Source organism: Centroberyx affinis, unplaced genomic scaffold (assembly GCF_046629955.1).
Source record: "Centroberyx affinis isolate AG114_WGS23_722 - 3 ecotype Tasmania unplaced genomic scaffold, CSIRO-AGI_Caff_v1 ptg003966l_1, whole genome shotgun sequence".
Lineage (NCBI taxonomy): Eukaryota > Metazoa > Chordata > Actinopteri > Beryciformes > Berycidae > Centroberyx > Centroberyx affinis.
In genome coordinates, this window is record NW_027281788.1 from 128,002 (window position 1) to 150,393 (window position 22,392).

At 41.1% G+C, this 22,392-nt stretch overlaps 1 protein-coding gene across 1 annotated transcript in view; it reads right to left on the reverse strand.

The window, feature by feature from the left end:
* mmp24 (matrix metallopeptidase 24) overlaps positions 1 to 22,392 on the reverse strand; it is a 44,045-nt gene that overhangs the window by 14,061 nt on the left and 7,592 nt on the right. Inside the window, 5 exon segments of the mRNA XM_071541878.1 lie at positions 4,033 to 4,241; positions 7,491 to 7,652; positions 17,231 to 17,255; positions 17,257 to 17,436; positions 18,437 to 18,536. Coding sequence (XP_071397979.1) covers positions 4,033 to 4,241; positions 7,491 to 7,652; positions 17,231 to 17,255; positions 17,257 to 17,436; positions 18,437 to 18,536 — 676 coding nt within the window.

Genomic DNA, 22,392 nt, shown 5'->3' on the forward strand with positions numbered 1-22,392 from the left:
GGTTTTGGTGTCAGTCCCTCAGAATCAAAAGAGCGAGGGCTTCTTTCTAGAGCCGCCATTTTGCACCGAGAGACGTTCAACAATCATACAGGGAGAAATACATCTTAGAAAGATGGAAGAGAGACCAATTTCTCCACCCGCAGGAGCAGGAGAGAGAGACCAGAATGCAATGCAGCCACGAGAGAAGTTGTGTTTTTAAGGGGCACTGCTCTCGCTTTTTCTCGACTCGAAAAGTTTCTCGCCCTCTTGGACTTACAACAACGCTATCGCTGTCTCCACCTGCACATGCTGAACGCAACAAGTTCAAAGCGGAAAGTGAGAGGAAAGATGAGAGAGAGAGAGAGAGAGAGAGAGAGAGAGAGAGAGAGAGAGAGAGAGACACGACATGTGACAAAGCTCCCAAGCCAGATTCGAACCCGGGATGTCGGGATTACACGGCACACACCTCCGGGACGCTCCTGAAATACACTGCTGTCATCACTTATTCCTCCTCTGTGTGCTCTGAAATGCACAGCGACATGCTAAGCGAGTAACGGCCCAGTTTCAAAGAGCTGATCCGCCCAAAATGTATATATATGCATAGTATACCTGCGCTTAAAATATCTGTAACTACACCTGACTTACTGTGAGCTGTAGCAGCTGCTTGTTCCTCCCCGGTTTAAGTACTGTACACTCCAGTATAACGTTCCTCACAGTTACAGCAGCAATCACTGGATGTTGACATTTGAGAAAACCTCCAAGTTAAAATGACTAACTGCTTCCGTTGTCGTGGCATTTTCTTGCATTTTATGAAGGCCTACATTACATTATATGCAGCATTTTAAACCGTGCTATAGTGATGAGTATTTGTGCATGTAGTGTGGGACAACACACATCTGTGTTACTTTTCCACACATATTTAAAAACACTATGTTAACACAAACTGACCTCTCTGACATCCTTTTTCAGCCCAAATAAAGGATTCTGGATCCCACCGTCTTTCAGTTTAACGTGTAAATGAATAGTGCTTTAGCTACATCCAACGCCAATATTGACTACTGTTACTTTTGAGGAAACATTTTGTGGCTTTTTTAAAATTCAGTAAATATGTAATACATGTCATATGTCATTTCTACTTCACTATTTGGAACTTTAAGGACAGAAAGATCCAAAACGGGATACAAAACCCCCTTCCTTCTCACCTTAGGCGGAAATAGATAGTATCCGAAAAGCCCCGAAATGAAGACAACCCTAGAGAGGACCACTGACTGACGTGTTGTTATTAACCGGTGTTATGTCAAATTAGTAGTGCAATGGAGTAGAATACTAGAGGGGCTAGGGCTAAAGACAGGACAGTTTCCTGTGTCAAAGGAACATAAATCTGGAAACAAATGAAGGGTTTCATTCCAAAACGCTATATATCCATTTTGGAAAAATTGTGCTACCTGAAATTCATCAGGAAATATTTGAAAAACATAAATGATTCAATACTAACACATAACGTCATGTCATGCCGGCAGTCAATATGGGAGAGTGGGTGTCATGTTTTTAAAATGGTGTAGAAGTCATTTTGGAACAAAACTCTAACAAATGCTTTATCAGGCTATTCACTTTTACCTCTAACATTACTGAGTCCTTCACCGTCTCTCAGGTGTCTCTCCTTTTCTTTTCCGGTTGTTATTTATTTAGACATTATTTGCGCACAACCAATTCTCCACCGGACCTCAATGATGGTTGCTGGTTGCTAGGAGATTTGTGACGCAACTACAAAGCCTGTCTGTCTGTCATGTTGAGAGAGACAGACAGAAACATAAACTGGCTGTCAGAGAGAGTCCGACAGGGAGAAACAGAGTGAGACGAACAGACGGGCAGACAGACAGACAGGCAGGCAGCTATACAGGCAAAGAGATAGATAGACAGGTAGATAGGAAGACAAAAAAACAACAGACAGAGAGTCAGACAGACAGAGAGGAAGGCAGATAGACAGACAGACAGACAGTCAGACAGACAGAGAGGAAGGCAGATAGACAGACAGACAAACAGACAGACAGAGAGAGAGAGACAGAGAGACAGACAGACAGAGAGAGAGAGAGAGAGAGAGAGAGAGAGAGACAGAGAGACAGATAGACAGACAGACAGAGAGATAGACAATCAGACAGACAGGCAGACAGACCGTTCTGTGACCTTTTCTACCATTCAGTTTAAAGATCAGAGACATCAAAATGGATTTTTCTCCTTTCTCTCCTCTCTGTTCCTCTGTGTGTAACTCTCTCTCTCTCCCTCTCTCCCTCACACACACACACACAGGCGCACACACCCCTCTACACTTCTCACATTTCAAAGACTGGAGTGTCTCTTCTTTCTCTGTTTGACGTACACACAGGCTGGCAGCAGTCCATTTTGATCTGTTAAAAGGCAACTGTAACGTTTCTTTTTCCAAGCATGCACAGGGGAAAGTGTGCACGTTTCTGTATGTATGCTGTGTGTGTGTGTAATTCTATGTAGTAGTTTGTTTCCTGGGACCAATAATCATACCCAACATATGTCATTAGGTAGATGCTTTTATCCAAAGTGCTTTACAGAAGCATGGGAGTGTACATTTTTAGCATGAGCGGCGCCGGTGGGAATCAAACCCCCCTAACGCTGCCAGTGTTAGAGCCGCCACCCCCCCCCCCCCCGCTGAGCTCCGGAGCCACCGTACCACACGCTCAGTCGTTTAGGTCCTTCGTTTTCCCCATTCTGATGTTTAATTGAGCTTTAACTGAATCCCCCGGGGTCCGGATGCTTTATATAGCAACCCACATGACTCACTGGCTGTAGGAACTAACCACTCTTTTTGTGACAGGGAGGACGGTGGAGGAGGATCTAATTAACCGGTGGGCTGTATGTGCTTTTGTTTACATCGTGATGAGGACAAATCCACCCTCAGATACTCTTACACTGTTAGATATCATCAATCTGTGATGTTCAATGGGTTGAGTTGTTTTGTGATGAAGTGTAATTTTATGTTTTTTTGGTTTACCCACTTTCCCCTCAACCTGCCTCGTCTACTTCTACTTCAATCAGTGATTTCCTACATTTCCCCAGAATGCCCTTTCGACAAAAACCCAGAAAACGGGTGTGAAGTTGTTTGCATTCAGTTGTGGGGTTAAGACATGTAGTCGGAGAGAGCGATAACGATAGTACAATCAAGAGTGAGAGTAAGTTTTTCCAGTCGAGTCCCTTACTCAGAACTCAACATGTCTTGCGGCTGCATTGCATTCTGGTCTATTGAGGCTGCTGTCAGTGGAGAAATTGGTCTCTCTCCTCTTCTCTGATGGAATTCTCCCTGTGTGATTGTTAGGTGCAAAATGGCGGCTCTAGAAAGAAGCCCTCGCTCTTTGATTCTGAGGGACTGACAACAAAACCTGACATTTACCGCTGTTGTTTTAGATCGCTGGAATATTTTCTGATATCAAACTCCATTGTAACTCAGTATATTGACATTACATCCAGGTACATTGCCAACTGTTGTTTTTTTAATCAGTGTTTAAGTGTTTTAGAGTGGATTGTTACTTTAAGACAAACATACTGTACGTGTGTGCAATAGGGCTGCAAATACCGATTATTTTCATTGTCGATTAATCTGTCGATTATTTTCTAGATTAATCGACCAGTTGTTTGATCTATAAAATGTCAGAAAATGGTGAAAAATGTGGATCAGTGTTTCCCAAAGCCCAAGATGACGTCCTCAAATGTCTTGTTTTGTCCACAACCCAAAGATATTCAGTTTAATGTCATAGAGCAGTAAAGAAACCAGAAAATATTCACATTTAAGAAGCTGGAATCAGATAATTTTGACTTATTTTTCTTTAAAAATTATTCAAACCGATTAATCGATTATCAAAATAGTTGGCGATTAATTTAATAGTCGACAACTAATCGATTAATCGTTGCAGCTCTAGTGTGCACGTATCATGATTAAAATGGCTACATCTGTACTGACTACATTTCTCACATCATATGTATCTGTGTGTCGTTACAACTGTACGTTTCATGTTATCTGCCTCTCACCTTGAAGACAAACATCTCCCGTCTGAAGAAGGCCACGGTGTTGAAGTTGCCGTCACAGATGTTGGGCTTGCCGTTGCCGGGGAGCGCGGGCCGGTCGCCCGAGGGCGGCCGGGCCGGCCGGTCGTGCTTACGTTCGGAGGTGGAGTGTGTCCGTCGAGACGGTAAGGTGGGCAGCGGCCTCGTAGGCTCCAGCATGGCCGTGGGGATGCCTGGTACACAAACATCAACAACAACGTGAGTCCTTTCTGTATATTGATTTTTAGACGTTTAAATATCAAGATTTAAGGTAAGATCTGGTATCTGAGGCCATGGGGACGCCTGATAGACAAAGATCCACAACAACACGAGTCGTCGTGTTTATTGATTGATTTTATTTGTTTAAATCTCACTTTTATGTAAGATGTGGTTTCTGAGACAGTACAGAGCGCCATGGGGACGCCTGATAGACATCAACAACTACATAAATCATTCTGTTTATTGATTCATTTTACTTGTTTAAAAATCAATTTTAGATGAGTAATTTCTTAGACAGTTGTACTGATAGATAAAAGAAGGACAGGGAAACCATAACAGGTGTTATTTGTATTTCTACATTGATTTTTTAAATTGTTTCAAGAATATTTTCACGGTATTTATTGCTCATTAACATAACACCTGACATTTGGTGGATGCTTTCATCCACAGCGCATTACAATGCCATGAGTGTGTACATTTTTTGCACATGTGGCCCCATAAAATGAAGTTGGCTTGTGAGTTAAATGAGTCAGGGAAGGGAGCACAGCTGTTTCTGCTTCTGTTTCCACTGGCAGCAAACAACTGCTACTCTATACGCTATACTGTATATCAATTTTGAAATACAACTACTACCTGATATTCATAAGTTAATAGTTTATGAATAAGAATGACTTTTCCTCAAAAATGTTACTGTTTTTTTCAGTAAATGTCTTAGGTCGGCTGAAAATAGTATTCCATAATGGACTGCACTTATATAACACGTATGCCAGCAATCACTTTTTAATGGTATTTTTTTAATGATATCTCAATATGGAATGGAACTCTTGACAGTTCTTGACAAGGTCAGTCAATCTGTGTGTGTGTGTGTGTGTGTGTGTGTGTGTGTGTGTGTGTGTGTGTGAGTGTGTGTTACTCTGAGGTGACACAGATAGAGCAGCGAGGAATAGCAAACTCTGTGGATGAACTCTCGGTGGATAAAATAACAGGCTTTGTTATCCACACTGAACACAAATCCAGTGGAAAAACACTGTTGACTCTCTCTGTTTTTGCCAGTATTGTCCTGCCACATTGACTCAAAATGTCACCGCTGTATCATGACCTTTAATGTTAAGATCATCTTTGTCCAATGTAATGTCAAAGGGAAAGGATAACCTTCCTGCTATGAAGCTTCAGGGAAACCAGGTCCAGGTAAACAAAGAACAAAGCAGCTCAACAGATAAATGCTATAGACACACATGGGCTATCTGGGAATTTGTGGGGTCCAGCTAATGCCTGTTAGCATTATAAAGTTAGGCAGCAGAGATGGACAGAAATGTAAAGAATTATATCTGTTACTATGCAATACTAATGTCATGACAGGTGAATAAAAAATATGAAATACATGTTTAGGTTTGGTTCACCGACACTAACAATATGTGATCTGGATGGAATGTGCCCCACTAACATTTTTTTTAATTTTCAACCCAGATATGTCATTTTCTATTTTTTGCCCTGCTTCTTTGTGTCTTCCTACAATAAATAAACGTTACAGTACGTCTCAACAACTGCTATCATGATTATTTCAGGCTTCAAAGCTACTGTGTCAGAAAACAGGACAAGTTTGCGCCGCTGACAGGCCTTCCGCTGTTCTTTGTTCAGCTAAAGAACAGTTTACTGAAACTCCAAGCGTCTTCTCTTCTCTGAAGTGGAACAAAGCATCCCCAGTGTAAACACAAAGGAAAAGACCAGACACACAGTCTAGCATTTTGTTTTTTAAACTTTTCTCTATCGAGGGAAAGGTTTCCGAGCGTGTATGCTGTTTTTCAGCACCGACCCGCTTCACATTCATAGACATTCAACTCTGGGCAACCAGAGTTTAGAGCAGTGGGGGGTTGGAGTGCCTTGCTCAAGGGCACCTCAGCGGATGTTACTTAAAGAAAGCTTGGTTCACATGCTTTCTTTAACATTCAGACTACTGCTGCTAGCATGCTTTTCCCACTTGGTCCTGCTTTGTGTGTGCATGTATAAGCAGACTATAAGGATAAAACAAATTAAAACAAGGCAAAAGTAAACGATGCCACCCCCCCATAGATGGTGCAAATCTCCTCTGGGTCAGTCAGTAACAAATGTGTCACCTTGGTTTGACCTGTAATTGTAGCGCCCCCTTGGGCCAGTCGGTGCAATTTTTGAAAATGCCAGAACAAAGTGGTGAGATGCATCATTCCCCGAAATTTCGTTGTAATCTGATCAGTGATGTCTGGCATGTGACTTGGGCTGAACGATTTTGAAAAAATATCTAATTGCGATTATTTTGACTGATATTGCAATTGCAATATGATTTGCAATATTAGAGGGAATGATCATTTTTACATCATTATTCTCATTTTCATTGAAAAACGTATAAAAATGATTATGGTGTGCTTTTTGCGGGGATCTGTACCAAACAAAGATGTTTTCTTAAGTCTGTAGAATATGATGTGTGGGCCAGGACATCTCTGCAGCACCACAATATTTAATTTAAAATGGTATTTTGACACACATTTCGCCTTTAACAAATATTGCGCCTCCTGCGATTTGAAAATTGCAGTAGGCCATATTGCGATTTCGATAAAATTTCGATTAATTGTTCAGCCCTACATGTGACATGGATTAATGAACAATGTTGTGTCTCCCTTGGTACTGTTAGTGTCATTTTGAAAATGCAAAACAAACAAGTTAGCGGCAGTCAATGTAATTTTGAAATTTTCATTGAAATCTGATGAGTGATGTGTGAGATATCGCACATGACACATCGATGAATGAATGGTGTGGCGCCCCCCTTATTTTGAAAATGTCAGAATGCAGTGGTGAGATGCATCATTCCCTCAAGTTTCATCAAAATCCAATGATACATGGACGAATTAACGAACTATGTACTATCAAAACGCTGAACGGGTGAGATGTATCGTTGCCCCAAGTTTTGTCAAAATCTGCTTGTGATGAATAAACAAAAAAATGAATGATGAAAAAATGAAAGGATGGACGGGGACGCCAGCAGCCTATACTGTAGATTTTCTTTCTATAATATTTTTTATATTTTCTCAAATATTCAACAAAAAAAAAAAATCATCCTCCCACCCTCCCTCCACTCCCACCACAACCCTCTCCCTGACCCATCCAAACAATCCATATAAAATACACATACCGGTACATACACCCAGGCATATACTTACATTCACTTATACATACATACATACAGTACATACCGTAGATTTTCTGTATGCCCTGCAGGTCGTCCAGAGGCAGTTTGAAGTTGTGCGTCTCCATGTACTGGTAGAAAGGAGCCATGATGGCGCTAGGATCGTTGGAGTGCTCCAGACCCAACGCATGGCCGAGTTCATGGACCGCTACCAGGAACAGATCATTACCTGGAGAGAGGGAGGAGAAGGAGAGGAGAGGGCGAAGGAAAGGACACATGAGAAACAAGAGTAGAGAGGAAAAATAGAGGGGGGTGGGGAAGGAGTGAAAAGAAGGAGAGATGAGAAGGGAAGGAAAGAGATAGAGAGAGGGAGGGAAAGAGCAAAAGGAGAAAGAAAGGGTTAGGGGAGATGGAGGGAAGGAGAGATAGAGAGAAGGGAGGGAGAGAGGGAGAGAATATGGAGAGAGGAGGAGAGAGGAGTGACAGAGAGAGACAGTTTGGAGAGTAGAGAGAGAGTGGGAGACAGAAGAAGGAGAGGAAGGAGAAAGAGAGGGGGAGATGAGGAGCGGAGGAGAGAGAGAGGGGGAAGGAGAAAGAATGAGGGAAGCAGAGGCAGAGTAGGACAGCGGAAAAAGAGTGAAAGAGAGGTGGAGTGAGAGAGTGAGAAGAGAGAGAAGTGAGAGATGGAGGGAAGAGGGAGAAAGAGAAGAGAGGGGAAAGAAGAAAGGGGGCAGAGAGAAAGAGTTAGGAAGAGAGAGGGAGGGGGATGGAGGGAGGAAAAAAGGAGAGACCAAGAGGGAGGAAGAGAGGAAAAGAAGGGAAGGGGGCGAAGTGTGGTGGGGAGAGATGGAGAGGAAGAGCACAAAAGAGATGGAGAGAGAGGCAGACAAAGACAGAGAGAAAGATAAATTATTGCTTCTGAGCCGACACGCTTTAAAATGCTGCAAAGATGATTTCAGAGCAGAAATGTGGCGAGTTGAACAGAAAGCAGGAACCACTTTGTGCTGCTGACAGGCTTCCGCTGCTCTTTGTTCAGCTAAAAAACAAAGTTCACTTAACATCTCAGCGTCTCCTCTTGTCTGAGGCGGAACAAAGCCTCCCCAGTGTAAACACAACGGAAAAGACCAAAGACAAACAGTCAAAAGCACTGGAAAAGTGAGCTAAAGTTAGTCTGTTATACTGTTGACTTATCGACAGTGTAATATGAATTTCATATCAGAAGAAGATTTTGTGGCAGCAGAGAAGACTGTACGCTTGTAATTCAGAGGATTTAGTTGGCCTCCATTTTTAAACTTATTAAAACAACATCACCAAAAGTCCAACTTTAGTGAATTCTTCCAATGACTCAAGAGTTAGGCAAAGTATTTAGTGCCATATTCAGTTAAAATCATAAGTTCATACAACATTTTAAAATGCAAAATATGCAGAGGTGTGACCAAGTCATCTTTGCTCAAGTCTCGAGGCAAAAGTTTCTAGTCAAGTCCCAAGTCTAAATGATTACCAAGTCAAGTCAAAGTCAAGTCCATGTCATTAATGTCAAGTCTCAAGTCTAGAACAGCAAGTCAATTCAGAACAAATCAAGAGTCCAGTATCAATTTAATATCTTAAAGACAACTAAATATCTAGGACTTTTCAATGCAATATGGTTTTAATAGGATAAAAACTTGGTAAGAGCATCATGAGTTTGATTTATAATCAGTTTCAACTTCAATAAATTCAATCATTCCATACAAATTCAGAAAACAGAATTTAAATTCAGTCGTCTGCTGGAACAAATCTCATCACTTTCAATCTGAGTCATTTACACAAACACAAGATCTCAAGTCAAGACTTTAGAAACCTTTTCAAGTCATCAAAGTCAAGTCCCAAGTCACCAGAACCCAAGTCAAGTCGAGTCTCAAGTCTTCTCTTCCTGCACCAAGTCAAGTCTCAAGCATTTAACACTTTGACTCGAGTCCAAGTCATGTGACTCGAGCCCCCACCTCTGATAATCTGTGATAAACTGAATGTAAATACAGGTGTAAAAACCTGTTTATAGGTCAATTCAAATATCGGATCAAATGGGCATAATGAGCAAAATATGTGAAATCTGAAATGTGAAAGTACATCCCATTGAATGTCTTTGCTGAAACATACAACGGACGGCAAATGAAACTGCGCAGACTTGCAGACTGAAGTGTAAACACGTTTCATGCTCTGAATAAGCTTTGGCAAATGTTACAGATCTCAGTGTCCCAAACATTTTGTTGCAGCAGATTGGGGAGATAAATGAGGCTAAAATGGTTAAATAAATGATGCTCTTGGAAAGGACATAAGAGCTTAGGAGAGAGGCTGAAAGGATTTTTTTTTTTTTTTACCTCAAGAGCAACTAGAGGAAGAAGACGGGGAGAGGGGGATTTGAATTATTTCTTGAAGAGATGAGTTTCCAGCTAAAGCGCCCCATAGAAACACAGCAACAAAAACAATACTACTACTACTATTACCACTACTACTCTTATTAAAGGTGGAAGTTACTAATTGCATTACTCCAGTTACTGTAATTGAGTAGCTTTGTGTTGTGTTCTTGTACTTTTTTGAGTATTTTTCAAAGTCAGTCATTTTACTTTTACTTACGTACCCTAAAGTTTTAAAATATTGTACTTAGCTACATTTTAAATCACATTCATTACTTAACAAATTTTGTAGTTTCTCCATAAGCAAGAGAAACTGGACTGATGTAAATTGGCAAATTGTGTAGACATTTGCAGTAAACGATCAGTCAGCAAAGAAGAGAAGAGTAATCTGGCTTTACTTTGCACTTTTACTATTTTGTCATTTCTAATTTTTCCAGTTACGTAAAATAATTGAGTTTGAACTCTGTCCTCTCACCCTTTAAGAATTGCATGAAATTGAATGGAAAACATCACTTAAATGAGCTACTTTTTACTTTTATGTCAGTATATTTTTACACCAGCACTTTTACTTCTACTTAAGTAAAACATCAACAATGTAACAACACTTTTACTGGATTAGGACATTCCAGTACTCTTTCCACCACGTATTACTACTACCACACCTATTCGTACTACTACTACTACTACAACTAATAGCCTACTAATAATAATAGCAAGAAGAAGAAGAAAAGAAGAGTTTTCCCTGCTGCTGTGTATTCCTGCAGGATTTGTTCAAACCAGAGTCTCTGTCACAATCTTAGAGCTGTGACTCTGATCCGCTGTCAGATGCTTAATAACTTCTTACGGTCCAAACGCAGGACTCAAATTAATACATTTCATTGCCATGGTAATTGGTTTGACTCTGTTTGAACCTAATTACAGACCATAATTATCTTCTTTTTTTTTCTTCTGTACCCAGGCTGGTCTGTTTGAAGATTATAGCCTCAGTGGCCAGCAGCAGACTTCTAGACTAATGCTACAGTTTGGATGGTCAGGGGTGAGGAGTTGAAGCCTCTCTCTCTCTCTCTCTCTCTCTCTCTCTGTTTGATGTTCTTTGTCCTTCATGTCGGCTGCTCTTTCTTGCTTTTTCTCTTTTTTGTTTATTTTTTCTTCTCTTCCTGTTGCTCATTCACATACACAAACAGGCGTACATGCATGCGGAAAAGCACACAGAGGCTTTTTTTTTCCCTCTCTCTCTCTCTCTCTTACGTTTTCGTCACTCTCTTCACACAGAAAAATTAAGGTATTGAAAATGGTTATTCTAACTGATGCCATAGAAGAACCATTTCTGGTTCCACAAAGAACCTTTCAGACCAAGGTTCTTTAAAGAACCACTTCTGAACACCTCTGCTTAGACACCTGCATTGTGTTTTTGTTTATCTGCACAACATATACTATGGAGGGGTTTGGTTATTTTCCATATTTTATGCCATCAACCACCAACCAATAAGTAAGAATGAAGAACCTTTTAATATCCCAAAGAACCATATATGGTTCTTGAAAGGTTCTTTGTGGAACCAGAAATGGTTCTTCTATGGCATCACTCCGAAGAACCATTTTGGGTTCCAGTTCGCACCTTCATGTTTCTGTGTGTTCCTTTCTCTCCCTCTGGACTGATGTTTCATCTGTACTGCTACAGTATGGATTAGGTTTAGGCCGATATATCAGGCCGATATTGGCCTTTTATTAAACATCAAATATCGGACAGTCATGTCTTCCACTGCTGATATAATGGAGGTTCCTCTCTGACCATAGCTACATACAAACAGTCTATGGATCCTGAAGGAATGAAATGTTATTTTCTTTGCACATTTTATTTATTAATTTAATTGTTCAGTAATGTTTTCTGTATTTAAAGGCCTGATGTATCCCAGAGTTGCAACTACTATTGAATAGGTGTGGTGGGTCATCCTGCCTTGTCCCATGATGGTCTAAGTGCTGTTTCAGAGGCTTTTCCAGCCTGACAAGAATACAATTCTGTGTTAAAAGCTGAATACTTATGAATATGTTTTGGCATGAAAGTGGTCAAATTGAAAAATACAGAATATCGGGACAAATTGCTGGCTATTGGCAGCTTTAATACAAAATGATCGGTACTGGTTTTGGCCTTCAAAACCTGTATCAGTTGAACCCTAGTATGGATGGTAAAGGAGACACAGAGCTGCAGACTCTCTCTCTCTCTCTCTCTGTCCATCTCTATCTCACTCTCCCACTTTCTCTCTGATGTTCTCTTTCTCTCTCTCTCTCTCTGTCCATCTCTATCTCGCTCTCCCACTCTCCCTCTCTCCTTTTTTTTTTGCTTTTTCTTTATCCCTCTCTTCTTTTTTTTTTTTTTTTACTCTCTCTGTACTTTCTGTTTTTTCTCTGATTTCCCTCCTGTCTTTCTCACACATTCACACCCACCCGCCCACCCATACACTCTCTCTGTACGCTCCTCTCTCTCTTCTTCTTCTTCCTCTGCTTCTCTTTTTCTCTCTTATCCTCTCACCACAACCCCCCGCCAATCCCATCCGCCAGTCTTTATCTCTCCTCTCCCCATGCCTCCGTGTCGCAAGAAAGATAAAGATGATTTTACAGCGCTCTACGTACGCGTGGCGTACAGCGGCTTGAGGGAAATCCCAGTGGGCTCTCTCTATGCGTCTGCCTTCCCCCTTGTGGTTGGTCTATAGTCTGCCTCGCCATCCCGCGGGGACAATAACTGCTTTTCTATTATGTGTGCCCCCGCCGCCGTCTGCCCGCCTGTGATAAATATGATGTCTGATATCACCCTGGTGAAACCTGCCTCTCAAGTAATCCCAGCCGTTTGAAAACCTGACGCATCCGTAGATTCTGCTTTTCTCAGAGTCGAGAAACGTCGGGCGGTTTTCCCACTGCGATGTTCACTTTTGGCGGCACAGAGTTTTACCATCAGTACATCTTTTGGTAACAAGCAGTGTCGAAATTTAACTGTTTGGCTTGCCTGCCAAGGGCTTGTAAGCTAAAAACAAATTACCAAATGTTTTGTAGATACACAGTTAGAAGTCCAAACTTAAAAATAAAACTTCAAACGTAGGTGTGTAGATTACAGGAACGTATCAATTCAACCAGCAAGAAGAAAATCTGGAGGGGAAAAAAGTCCTTCTCACTGAGGCCAAAAATTGGGTTTTATTACATGATGCCCATAAGAAATTAAAGTGCAAAGTGCTCAGGCGCTGTACAAAAGCTCTCTTCTCTTCATGCTGGTTGAAGAATCATTTTCCACCAGCCAAAATAATTAATACACATTTTTCACAGAAGTGTGTCACCCTGCCAGTTTTCAACCCTAGCCCCGGTCTAGAATCTCCTGTGGGAAACATTCATGGAAGAGACAAGAGAGTTTAAATCTTGCCCAATCACTTATACGATGGATCCAGTTAGTAATTCATCATGAAATGACTCGCCACATGGGTATAATAATGTCTTAATGTTCCTGTACTTTCTGTTTTAACCCCACAAGCCTAGACAGGGACAGGGGCTGCAGATTAGCCTCGGCTAGAAACCCGCATGCATGGCATCTATTTTATATTTTATATATGAAACAATATTTAATGCAGTTGTCGTTCTAAAATAAACGAGTAAATAAATAAAGTGCAGCTAACATTAGACTAGCCAACCATCCAGACAGCGGAGAAACATACGGAGAAGTTTGGACGCTGCTGCTTTGTGTAGAGTCAGCGTAATTTGAGTGGCTCATGGTTAGAGAGAGACTACGGTGGCCAGCAGGGACAAAGTTTGAGAACAGGCAAAGATCGAAGAGTGTATATTACTGAGGAATTCAAAAATTTACCGGTGTGGCAGATGGCCCTTACTGATTTTTAACATAAATTTGACCTGCATTTGGCGCTTGGTGGGTGGTAATTTACAGGGTAGAAATATTGTAGGTGTCTGTTTTTTTTCAAATGGACAATATTTCAGTTTTGGATAGAATTTATACACTCTCCCTATGTGCCTGCCTTTGCACTTGCAGTAGGTTATGGTCTGTTACTGCTGCTCGCCTCTGTTTATCTCCTGTCTTTGTAGTTACTACGTTTTTGGATGCAGTATAAAGGGAGTTTAGAGAGGACACAGAGTCAAGCTGTCTACACAAAACAGATAACATGCCGCACAGGCAATGTCAAGAAAAGAAAAGAAACTTTTTTTTTTTTTAGCAAAATTGTTAGTTACTGTACTTTGCCTTTGCACAGGGAGATGTGACAAAGGTTATGCGCTGGATTTAAGATGAAACATTATTGATCCCTGTGGGGAAATTAGGTTGTTGGAGCAGAAAAAGTAGGATAATAAGATACAGCAGGGAAAAAAAAAAGAATATAAGCACAGAAAGAGAATACGAAATAAACAATAAAGACAATAAAAGCAGTGAAATTGAATATAAACAATTGTGGTAGTTATATAAACCTGAAGCTGCCAATTTCAGCACATGATAAATAGATTGTATGGGGAGAAGTATGGGGGAGAATATGGATTACTTGCATGTATGGATTTACTTACAGTTGTTAAAGATGTTACTATCAATCTTTTTGTTGCGAACTTCAACCCAAAACATTGACACTAGCAGGTATGTGTCCGGCATTCACATGAACAGCTGCTTTTTTTAAATGTGTTTTGTCGCTGCTGCAAGAAAACTAAACACAACTTAATTGTGTACAGCAGCTAAATCCAGGGAGAGCGGCTGTGAACCCGTTTTATGGGGATTTTGCAATTACTGTGAAAGCGACAGGGCGGAAAAATACTTGTTACAGTAAAGTTGCATTCAGCAGTTTCAGAGTCTTGTGCCTTTGATGAGGACGCTTTAATACGCTACTCCCAGTGTTAATAGGTTAATAACAGAAAGTGTCCCTCTAGAGTTGCAGAAAAGTCGTGTTTTAAGCCGAGGTGAAGACGAGGCTGTTTGTCCTCGCGGTGTCCTTCTGCAGCCGATACCAGGAATTAGTTTTAGTCGCTTTGGAGAACTTTGCCGTCTCGCTATCTCCTCTCTAATCTTTCAATTACTGTGTGTGTGTGTGTGTGTGTGTGTGTGTGTGTGTGTGTGGAGGGATTTTAGAGATATATAGACACTCGCAAGTGTGTGCACCTGAATGACCGCACACACGCACACACACACACACACACACACCCATGCATGCATACAGACAAAGACTTGCTCAAATAGACATGCACACACACACACACACACACACGCACACACACACAAAGACTTGCTCAAATAGACATGCACTTGCACACACACACACACACACACACACAGTGGGTACAGATGGATGACTCCCTGATCAGTGATCAATACTTTAACAGTATCTACCCACCAATCAGCAGAACCACCATTACTGCTGAGTCGGCAGAAGGAGACGCATGTGTGTAGGTGTGTGTATGTGTGTGTGTGTGTGTGTGTGTGTATGCATGAAACCTCTAAAAATACATCATAGTAAAAGTCCAACGGAGCAATTCGAGCCAACAGAGCGATCCAAAATATTAACTGCGACAATTCACTTTGGAATAAGAATCACAGGCGCTATAATGCAGTATGGCAAGTTTAGAGCCACTCTGTCAAAGCTAATTCCCTCTTCTGCTAATCTCTCACACCAGATTCTTCTCCCTCTCTATCACTCTCTCTCTCTCTCTCTCTCTCTCTCTCTCTCTCTCCCCGTCTCTCTCTCTCCATCAACACGTTTGTTATTCAAGGAGAGAGAATCTGGCATAAGTCATTTGTCAAAGTGAGATAGAGGAAAGAAAAAAAAAAACACAACAACAACCACAACTGTTTTTTTTCTCCTCCATTTGTCATCCAGTGACTGAACAGGGTTGGTGCTCAAAGATAGAGGAGTGACTATATTTTCACGTTTGAAGGGTTTCATTCCCAAATACTATGTATTAATAATAATAAAAAATCACCAGTTAGTATTTCAACAGTGTCAATTATTCTCTCTTTAAAACTAGAATTATTTGTTAAGCAAAAGTCTTAAGATGACTCATAACATAACTAGTATCCCTGAATGTGCTTTGCTTTCATGCCAGCAATCATCTCATAATATAGGTGTTTTAAATGGTGGAATTAAACTCTTTTTTCCATCATATGACTGTTAGCAAAATTACGCAACGTTAAAAGGATTTATACCATGGTCTGGGTGAATACTCGATTCTGATTGGCTGCAGGGTGTCCATTAATTCCTGATAATGGACACCTACTAAGTAGTTCCAGTGAAACTGTCTGTTCACCGTTCTAAATTAATGCGCTGGCTACGTAGCATCAGCCTGTATCTAAAATGAGTAACCATAGCATAGAGCCTCATCCTCTGAACACCACAGGATGGCGACTGTAACACACAAGCTGTAAGAAGTACACTGCCCCTCTGAACTGACTGATACTTTGCATCACATACGGTAAGCGATCGTCTCACATCCCATTCGCTATTCAACTCGCTACTTCAGGCTGCGGCCGACAGACACATGGCCACATCTCATTTGTTTGTGAAAAGCTTGATATTGATTTGGGGGCAATGACATGGCTGGATAGCTAGCTAGTCTTGTTGTTAAACATACTGTCAAATTATATTCACTGATTGTCAACCGTACGCAATGTTATTGACTTTGAATGTTGCTAGCATAACGTTAGCTTTCTGGCTCATAGCTGAGCCAAAGGGAAATATAATAATATTATATAATATAATACTAGAAATATCTCCTGTTGCTAAGTTGTATCTAAGGTTCGTCCTATTTACTGGAGTAGTGAACAACGTTTCCATTGCATAAGAACCTTATGGGATGGTAATGGTTGTTCCAGGTATTAGTCAAACCCTCAGGTGTTACCAGGAAAACTGAGTTATGGCTTGTGAAAAACTTTAGATTTTGATTACAAAACGCATGAAAATATAAATTAATGGTCTTAATTTTTTTTTCTTTGGCAAGTGACCATGGTATAAGTGGGATAATGCCCTTCGAGGAGTCCATAATCAGGAAGTAATGGACACTGTGCGCCGGACGGTTCTGGCCTCCCCGTCGTCCATTAATTCCTGATAATGGACACCTCGTCGGGCATTATCCCTTCCTTCTACTGGCTTACATACACTACCAGTCAAAAGTTTGGACACACCTGATTGAATGTACTATGTTTTTCATTCTCTTAAAGCCATTTTGATCTAAAGGCTTTTGCTGAAATGCTTGAAATGTGTTTCTTAGACAAATGTAAATAGAAACCATTGTTTTCAATGAGGAAAGCTAAGAATGCTAACAAGTTGTCTTTGGTATATTTGAACAACAAATGTAGAATGCTAATAAGTCAGCTCATTAGAAACTTTCCCATCAGTAATATAGAATCTGATGAAGAAAAATAACAGTATAAAAGTTTTCCAGGTGTCCTCACCATCGTGGTTGGCGTTGCCGAGCGTCCCACGGCTCGTCCGAGTCGAAGTGCGTGTCTCCTCCGATGCCGGGGCCGGGGAAGTAGGCGTGGGCCAGGAAGCCCCCCTCCCCGTCGAACGGAGAGCTGTCGCCGTGGAAACCGGAGGCGAAGAAGATCATGATGTCGGCCTCCTTGCCCTCGTTCTTGATGTCCGAATACGGCACCTCCTGTTGAGATAAGAGTAGAGAAGAGTAGAGTGAAGAGCAGCGTTAAGTGAAATACAGTACAAACAGAATTGAGCAGATTACAGCAGAATAGGACAGATTAGAGTGGAGTAGAGTAGAGGAGAGCAGATAAGAGTAGAGGAGAGAAAAGTAGAGTAGAACAAATATTGCAGCAGAGCAGAGCAGAGCAGATAAGAGTAGAGTATCAGAGAAGAGTACAGCAGAGTAGCATAGACTAAAAGTTGAGTAGAAGTAGAATATAATATAGACTGGAGTAGAGTGGAGTCAAGTTGAGTAGAGTAGGGCAGACAAGAATAGAGTAGAATAGAGTAAAGTTGAGTAGAGGAGAGCATATAAGAAACATAGTAGACCAGAGTAAAGTTGAGTAAAGTAGAGCAGACAAGACTAGAATAGAGCAGAGTAAAGTTGAGTAGAGTAGAGCAAAATAGAATAGAATAGAACAAAGTAGAGTAGAGTAGAGCAGATAAGAGTAGAGGAGAGAAAAGTAGAGTAGAACAAATATTGCAGCAGAGCAGAGCATATAAGAGTAGAGTATCAGAGAAGAGTACAGCAGAGTTGCCTAGACTAAAGTTGAGTAGAAGAAGAATAGAATATAGACTGGAGTAGAGTGGAGTCAAGTTGAGTAGAGTAGGGCAGAAAAAGAATAGAGTAGAGTAAAGTTGAGTAGAGAAGAGCATATAGTAGACGAGAGTAAAAGTTGAGTAGAGCAGACAAGACTAGAATAGAGCAGAGTAAAGTTGAGTATAGAGTAGAGCAAAAATAGAATAGAACAAAACAAAGTAGAGTAGAGTAGAGTAGAGAGTAGAGTAGAGTAGAGTAACTGAGAGACAAGTTAGGCTGGTAAAGAAAAAAAATGCAAAAGATACATTTGATGTCTCTTTAACCACACATCTAACCATGAAGCGAGGATGTCCACAGTAAAGTCAGAGAGTAGAGTTCAGCTGTGACAAAACTGAGATTCAACTGTCTGTGTGTGTGTTACCTGGAAGGTGAGCGGTGTGACGGTCTGCCACACGTCGAAGGCTTGTCGGATCGCTCTCTGGGTGTCCTTCTCCCCGACTTTAGGAGTGAAGTTAGATATGCTGTCGGGCAGAAAGAGGCACAGAGTTACAGTCACTACGTGTTTTACATTTTTCAAACTTCCATGTAAGCGCTAATCCTCAAAAAATCCCTGTTTTGTTTCATTTATAGTCTCCATCTTTGTTGCTCAGCCTCATCACTGTGGTGTTTCTGCCCTGCACTTCCCACAGATCACCTGTCAATCAAACAGTGTGGGCGGGGTTTGGATTTTCTGTTGATGCAGCTTGAGTTTCTCTTTTCTTTGTCTGTTCAGCCATGGTGGCTGTCGCTGCTCATGCTAACTACCCAGTTCTTCTTCTTCTGTTTATTCCAAACAAACCGGAAACCATAAAACGCATCACTTCTATTGTGTTATATCAATCAACGATATAAAGTAGTGAAACAGACCTTTTATATGTAATACTTAATTCATACTCAGGAAAGGAAACATTATCTGAATATTACATTTGCAGTGAATTTATTATGTTATGAGGATAGTTACATACAATGCTCATATAATGATAAACAGCTTTCCAGTCATTACACTGCACTTCTTTTTGTGCTACTAACAAAAGATTACTGTTCAAAAATCACTTTTACTGGTATTTACACCTACGTTTTCTATGTTAAAATCGAATACTGGGCCCATATCAGAATCATTCATCAAAAAACAAATGGTCCAAGTCTGTGTTGTTCAGTAAAATAAGTAGATTTCTATTTGGTACGGGCTGATACTTTTCAGGTTTGGTACTTGGAAATGGTTGCAGCATTCAGTGTTAAGCGTTTTTCCCTGCACTGGGTTTAGGTTAGACTATCCATGCATGTACAGCTGTAAGAGAGGAATGAGGCAGAAAGGTCATTATGGGCTAATTGCAGGACAGGAGACGTGCCATCCATATATATTCCACAGTGAGAAGAGGAGAGGCGATATCATTACACGTTTTTATAAATAATTTCACAATTGCCATATATTACTGAGAAACACCTTCATGTCGCATCTTTAAAAAACCCTTTCACACCTTTGGTATCATCATTTCTGACAGCGGCAGAGAATATGAGAAAGAGACGAAGAAGAAGATATATAATGAGAACGGGAGCGTAAGAGGAGAGATCGAGCGAACGGTGCGAAACAGAAAGAGAAGGAGAAGGGGGGGGGGGGCAGGGGAGAGAAAGATGAAGAAGAGAAAGAAAAAGCAAAGCGAGGAGTTCAGTCCATTTCACACAATCTGTCTCTCAGCAGGGGGGGCAAATGCTTTGTTCCCGTCCAGAAAATACATTAAGGGGAAATAAATGTCGGCGCATTACGGACGAGCCCATAATTCAACATTCATACATGAGCGCACAGAGGCTTCCTGACGCGAATGGAGAGAACTCCGTCTGGCAAAAGAAGTGGAAATGTTTATTGCGCTTTCCTTAGTTTTACGGGTAGTTGGCTGCTGGGAATGGATATGAACTTGTTGTGGGTTGCGATGGTGTGAATATAAAACATGGTTTGAATTATCAGGGGGGGGGGCTGATGTGGAGCCGGAGTGAGATATTTAAGAGAGAGGAGTGCCGGCCAATCTTGGATGATCCTACCGCCTCTTGAAGGAAAACACAACTCAATTTAAGCAATTACATTCTACTTTTCTTTTTTTTTTATTACGGGTAGTTCGCTGTGATGACTTGCTTTGAATGGCGATGTGAACGAGTTGTGAGTCATGAGTCCGCGGCGGTGTGAATGTGAATATAAAACATGAGTTGAATTAGAAAGAGCACAGTTGTAGAGTCGGACTGAGTTAGTGAAAAGAGCGGCGGAGTTTGTTTGGACAGAGGCAGTGCCGTCTCCGCTAAGCTGGAAACACCATACTGACTCTTAAAAAGAAAGTGCAGCTCCATTTAATTCATTTTATTGGACTTTTCTAACACGTCGATTGCTGCAACCTCATTGCAGGGAATGGCCGTGTAAGCGACTGGTGAGCTGAGACGGTGTGAATATAAAGCTTTGTTTGAATTACAAAGTAGATCATCGGAGTGAGACATTAAGAGGAATACGAGCTTGTTTTGACAGCAGCTTCTATTGTATTTGATAGAGATGAGATTAGTTTATTTCTAAAATGCTTTATAGTCATTTTGGAAAAAAAAAAAAAAAACATTACTTGGAGTTCATCATTCAATATCTCCAAAGTGAAATGAATACAGTCAATACAAGCTGTTGACTTCATTTTGTTAACCGATGACTTAAGTTACCTACTTGTCTATCCATTAAAAAATAACAGAATATGTATTTAATTTGTGCACTTTGTTCAAAATGGTGGACATCTCCTTTTGGAATTTGAGAAAAAAAAATTGTGCCATCATTCATGTTTTGTTTTATTTTATTTTATTTCATTTTATTTTATTTTATTTTATTTTATTTATATTCATTATCTGGTGGCTGCTGACATGAAAAAGTTTGAACCTCTGAGTTTTTTTTACTGCGTTTTATAACTGTCTGCATGTAAATCCATTTATAAAATGTATTTATAAATCCAATTTTCCACCCTAAAGCTCAGTGATTAATCGTGTGTGTATGTGTGTGTGTGTGTGTGTGTGTGTGTGTGTGTGTGTGTATGTGTGTGTGTGTGTGCGCGGCAGGCAGACAGCTAGGTAGCAGTTGTCTGATTTGAGTAAATGGTGTGGAACGTTACGGCAACAGAGCCGGCCAAATGACCTGTGGCCAAAACACACAGATGGTCTACTGTCTCACACACACACACACACACACACACACACACACACACACCACACACACATATACACACACACACACGTCTAGCACTTCAGCCGGATAGCCAGAGACAGCAGCCATACACAGCCCATGCATTTAAGAACAAAATGTACTGCAGTGAATGAAAGGAGATGGCATCAAGTGAAGGAAATGGGCAAGCAACAAAAAAAAAAAAACATAAAAGAAATGAGAAAAAAGTCTAGTTTCTTCATTGAAGTGGATGATGATGGTGATGATGATGAATCCAGGCTTCATCAAAGCATTTCCTGTATCATGGCTGTTCATAAAATAACATTAAGCTCCTATGGCTGGCTTGTAATGGAGTTTCCTAACTAAGATGAATGGTGAAAGAGGACAGGATGGAAATGATAGACGAGAAGAAGAAAAGAGGAGAGGAGGGGAGAGGAGAGGAGAGGGGGGAAGAAGAAAAGAGGAGAGGAGCAGAGAGGAGAGGAGAAGAGAAGAGAGGAGAGGAGAGGAGAGGAGAGGAGAGAAGGAGAGGAGAGGAGAGGAGAGGAGAGGAGAGGAGGGAAGGAGAGGAGAGAAGGAGAGTAGAGTAGAGTAGAGGAGGGGAGAGGAGAGGAGAGGAGGAGAGGAGAGGAGAGGACAGAAGGAGAGGAGAGGAGAGGAGAGGAGAGGAGGAGAGGAGAGAAGGAGAGGAGAGGAGAGTGGATTGCATTAGGAGAATAAAAGAGAGGAAACTTGCTTTGATTCTGTTTGACACTCCTCTATGATTACATCAGTTCAAAACAGACACACACACACACACACACACACACACACACACACACACACATACACACACACACCTGTTTTTCACCTTCCTGTCCTGAGGTCTCAATGGAAAATTTCAACTACAGATACTGGGTTGCATAATCCTGCAGCTGTCTAGCAGACTGGGTGATCCTTTACAGTCCGCTGTTCAGTCCAGCAACCTGAAAAATCCTCTAAACGAGTCGCCAGCAGCAAGGAGAGGGGAAAAGTGTCCCGACCCCAGTCATCAATATGCATAAGTAGAGCTTCGATGTTTTTTTCCAATATGTGCACAAATGTAAACAATAGCTGAGCTGAAACAAACTACAATACAGCCACAAACTGCAGCCGGACACTTGTATAGTAGGTTACAATCA